At 34.1% G+C, this 3,655-nt stretch overlaps 1 protein-coding gene across 1 annotated transcript; it reads right to left on the bottom strand.

Annotated features, from left to right (window-relative positions):
* Positions 1-299: 299 nt before the first annotated feature.
* On the bottom strand, positions 300-2,961 carry LOC131873555 (AP2-like ethylene-responsive transcription factor PLT2). Its single transcript, XM_059216378.1, has 7 exons — positions 2,894-2,961; positions 2,713-2,795; positions 2,119-2,207; positions 1,644-1,717; positions 1,276-1,326; positions 1,039-1,115; positions 300-901 (listed from the first exon to the last, which is right to left on the bottom strand). Exons 1-7 carry the CDS (start codon positions 2,959-2,961, stop codon positions 300-302), a joined length of 1,044 nt encoding a protein of 347 aa, XP_059072361.1.
* Between the last annotated feature and the right edge of the window lie 694 nt (positions 2,962-3,655).

Genomic DNA, 3,655 nt, shown 5'->3' with positions numbered 1-3,655 from the left:
AGAATACTTCATCAAGATTAGATATATCAAAAATCAGAATCAGGTTTTCAAAATGTGAAAAGCATGATAAAAAAAGTTTTTCTAAAGTATCTTAAGACAAATTTAATCACACTCTACTATTAGACAATAACACACTTAGAATTCTATTTGAAGATAATTAAGATTTTGACATCTGAAATGATAAATATGAAAAACATGATAAAATAAATTCTGAAAGTTTCTCAACACAAGTTTCAATAGCATACACTAAAACTTTGGCGTAAGACATTTAGAATCCTTTTTGGAGACAACTAATATTTTTACATCCTTATATTACTCCAGATATTGAATTTAATAGGAAGTTGGCATGCTGCTCCTGTACCACGCCCACTTTCTGAAACCTGAAGAGAGGGTGCTTCAGGCATTAAGTTATCATGACCAGCTCTCACAAGACCTGAGGACTGTCCAGGGAAGCAGGATGTAGGGGTACACAAAGACAGAAGGTTTTCAAAAGCTGGTACCTTTGAAACAACAAATCCTTTCCGAATACAAGAGAATGGAAATGCCAGAGAAGTGTTTGATGGAACAGAGGAACCTCCCATCTCCAGTCCATGGTTAGTTTGCCAATTAACGGCTGTGGGTGCAATACAGTTTGCGAAGGAAGATAAGTTGTCAGTTCTTTGCGAATTTATGGTTGCAGGTTTGAAGCGAAACAGATTGTATGGAAAATCATCATTTTTCCCAATGCTTTCCTTATCTTCTTCTTCAACTCTGGTTCGCTTTGCATTCCTTCCTACAGGTAGTGTGTTGTTCCTGATGGCTTTCACATCATATCTGCTTGTGTCAAAGTTCGTAACAGCTTTTTTTCCTCTATATTTAATGGCAGCAATGTCATAAGCCTCTGCAGCACCTTCCTGATCATCTGTGAGTTCAAACAAGAATCATTAGCCTTTTCATCTGGTTTGATTATTGGATGCATTTATGTGGAACTATAGTTCAATGTACGGTACTAGGATTTATTGGAAATATTGTACTACAGACTGAGAAAGATGGGCTCACCGAATGTTCCCAGATACAGATTTTTGTACCCAGCAACCCCGCCAATCCTAGCCTGCCACCCTCCATCACTAGGACACCTGCCAAGCCATATCATGGATTTGTAGAGATACATTTGGTCAGTGCTGGCTTTTAAATTAGTTAGTTTATCTCAGAGAGATTTAAATTAATTTCATCTTTTTCATAGTAATGTTTAAGATAAAAATATAAGTTCATCTAAATAAATTATAAAATCCAAACCGTGTTACACCGCGGTAGGCTGATGTTCCCCTAGAAAAGCTATCGCTACTCCTGCAAAATTGACATATGGTAAGGGTTTGAGAAAAAAAAATATTCAAGTAATGAAAATATTATGTCAATGTATTAAATCCACAAACAATTCGTACCAATATTATAAACTGAATTCTAAAATGTATAAATATAAATCAAATTAAACATTATAACAGGTCCTAAGAAGCTGTTTTTTACTATTACACATTCTGCTCCAAATTGAAATAATCTAGCACCCAGGAAAACAATTATGATACTCACTGAGATCTTTCTCCAGATCTACTGCTCTACATTTTCCTAACCCCTATCGATGCATAGATGGGACGAAACCTAATTACCTCTTTATGAATTGAATATATTGATCCTTTGACATGTTCCTCATCTCTGTCAACTCTGTCTCATAGTTTTGTCTCTGCATTTGATACAGGAGGTCAAAAAAAAGAAGTAAAAAGGGTTAGTTGAAACTGCTATACAAAGCTTAATAAGATACGACTAATTACACACAAATGTTGAATTATTGCACAACCTTGAGGCATTTTATACCGGAAACCCAAATGTTATACAATTTTATCGAAAAATTAAGTAGAAGGGTTGGTTGAAACTGTTATACAAAGCATAATAAGATACGACTAATTACACACAAAGGTTGAATTATAAAACAACCTTGAGGCATTTTATACCAGAAAGCCAAATGTTATACAATTTTGCTATGCTGGGCATTTTATGTGGGAAAGTAGAATGATAACCAAAGGCACATTCTCGGAGAAAGTAGAATATCAGCAAATAGATTTGAAACTTAAGGAAAAATTATACCGGAAAGTTTATTAGAGTTGAGGGACCCCGACACTTAAGAGCTGCCAGATCGTAAGCTCTGGCTGCTTTCTCCTCCTGGTCAAATCCGCCTGCATTACATCAATGGACAGTTATATTACAGATCTGGAGCTTCACAGAGACTATGAATTCGAATAGCTTGATGAATGTATAACAAAGCAATTAAAAGGATATGCAAGTGCTTACCGAGATAGACTGGAGAATCCAATCATTATCCAGAATTGAGGAAGCACAGTAAGAAAGTTAAAGTTATCAAACTAGTATCGAAGAAAGAATTAATCGAGTTGATAAATATCAACTTTTAAGAAGCAACTAGTTTCTAATGTTCTCAAGAGAAATATATATATTTTGGAGATCTTGTTTCAAAATATAACGCACTTCATGGATGAAGTTCTTTTATATCCTTAAAAAGAAGCCCATCAAAGAAATCTTAGAGATTTTGCTTGAAAGAATTGAATGCACAGAAATAACTTTCTAAACATACCTCATTTTAATATCTAGTGGAATCCATCTAGGGCTTTAGAAAGAAAAAGGTTTAATGCATAACAGATTAGAATAGAGATTCATTAAATTAACCTTGTTTACCCTTATGGGTTTGACCCTCTATTGGGCAGTTGCTGCACCACAGATAGGCTTTATATCTCCCTGTTTCCTTATGCCTGCATTCAGTCCCATATTATATTACTTCAAACAAATAATTTATTTGAATCTATCAGAATATCTCTCTCCGTATATGCAAAAGTAAATACAAACACACCAAGTAACTCCGCGGTAGACTGAACTTCTTAGATCAAAGAAAACGTTGGACGTATTTTCGGGATCCATCTAAGTTCTCACTATTGGATTCTGCAAATGTAGGCCACAGATATGAATTTAGTATCAGAATCCATAGCTTAGTGACTGTCAAGGGTACATATAAATGACAAATAGAATACTGAGATTCAACCTAAAATCAAGAGTATATAAAAATAATAAATAGAATGCTCAGATTCAACCTAAAATTAAAAGTCATTAAAAGAAAGAATATAAAAAAGTAATAAATTATCAAGTATATCTTTCATTTCCATTGCTATCACTATCATCAATAAAAGAAGCCAAATCAGAATACAAGACCATTTAGAAACTGAATGGTGAAGTACCAACAATCTTAATGAAGACTATTGCTTAGCCATGATATGAAAATATTAACAGCCAACTTTATGGCAAGTTTACAGGATCTTGAACCATTTTGGTCCCAAATAGAAGGTAGATCTCATCCCAAGGCGGATTTGAGATTAGATTATCTCTGTTTATGATAAAGAAAAAAAAAATGAGGTTTTGACTGGGATCTGAAACATGTTACAGTGAAACAAGAATAGTCCAAAGGGTTCAAAAGATGGAAAACACAAGTCGGATAGAAACAATACAAATGACCGCAAAAGAAAGGACAAACAAAAGAACAAGAAACACAATAGTAAACAAAGATCCAATCAAATCTATAGTAAAACCAGGGGTTTTAGTGGACAAAGTGATAAAGATT

Source organism: Cryptomeria japonica, unplaced genomic scaffold (assembly GCF_030272615.1).
Source record: "Cryptomeria japonica unplaced genomic scaffold, Sugi_1.0 HiC_scaffold_2049, whole genome shotgun sequence".
Taxonomy (NCBI): Eukaryota; Viridiplantae; Streptophyta; class Pinopsida; order Cupressales; family Cupressaceae; genus Cryptomeria; species Cryptomeria japonica.
Note: the sequence above shows the minus strand (reverse complement) of the source record. Positions and strands in the feature narration are given on the sequence as shown.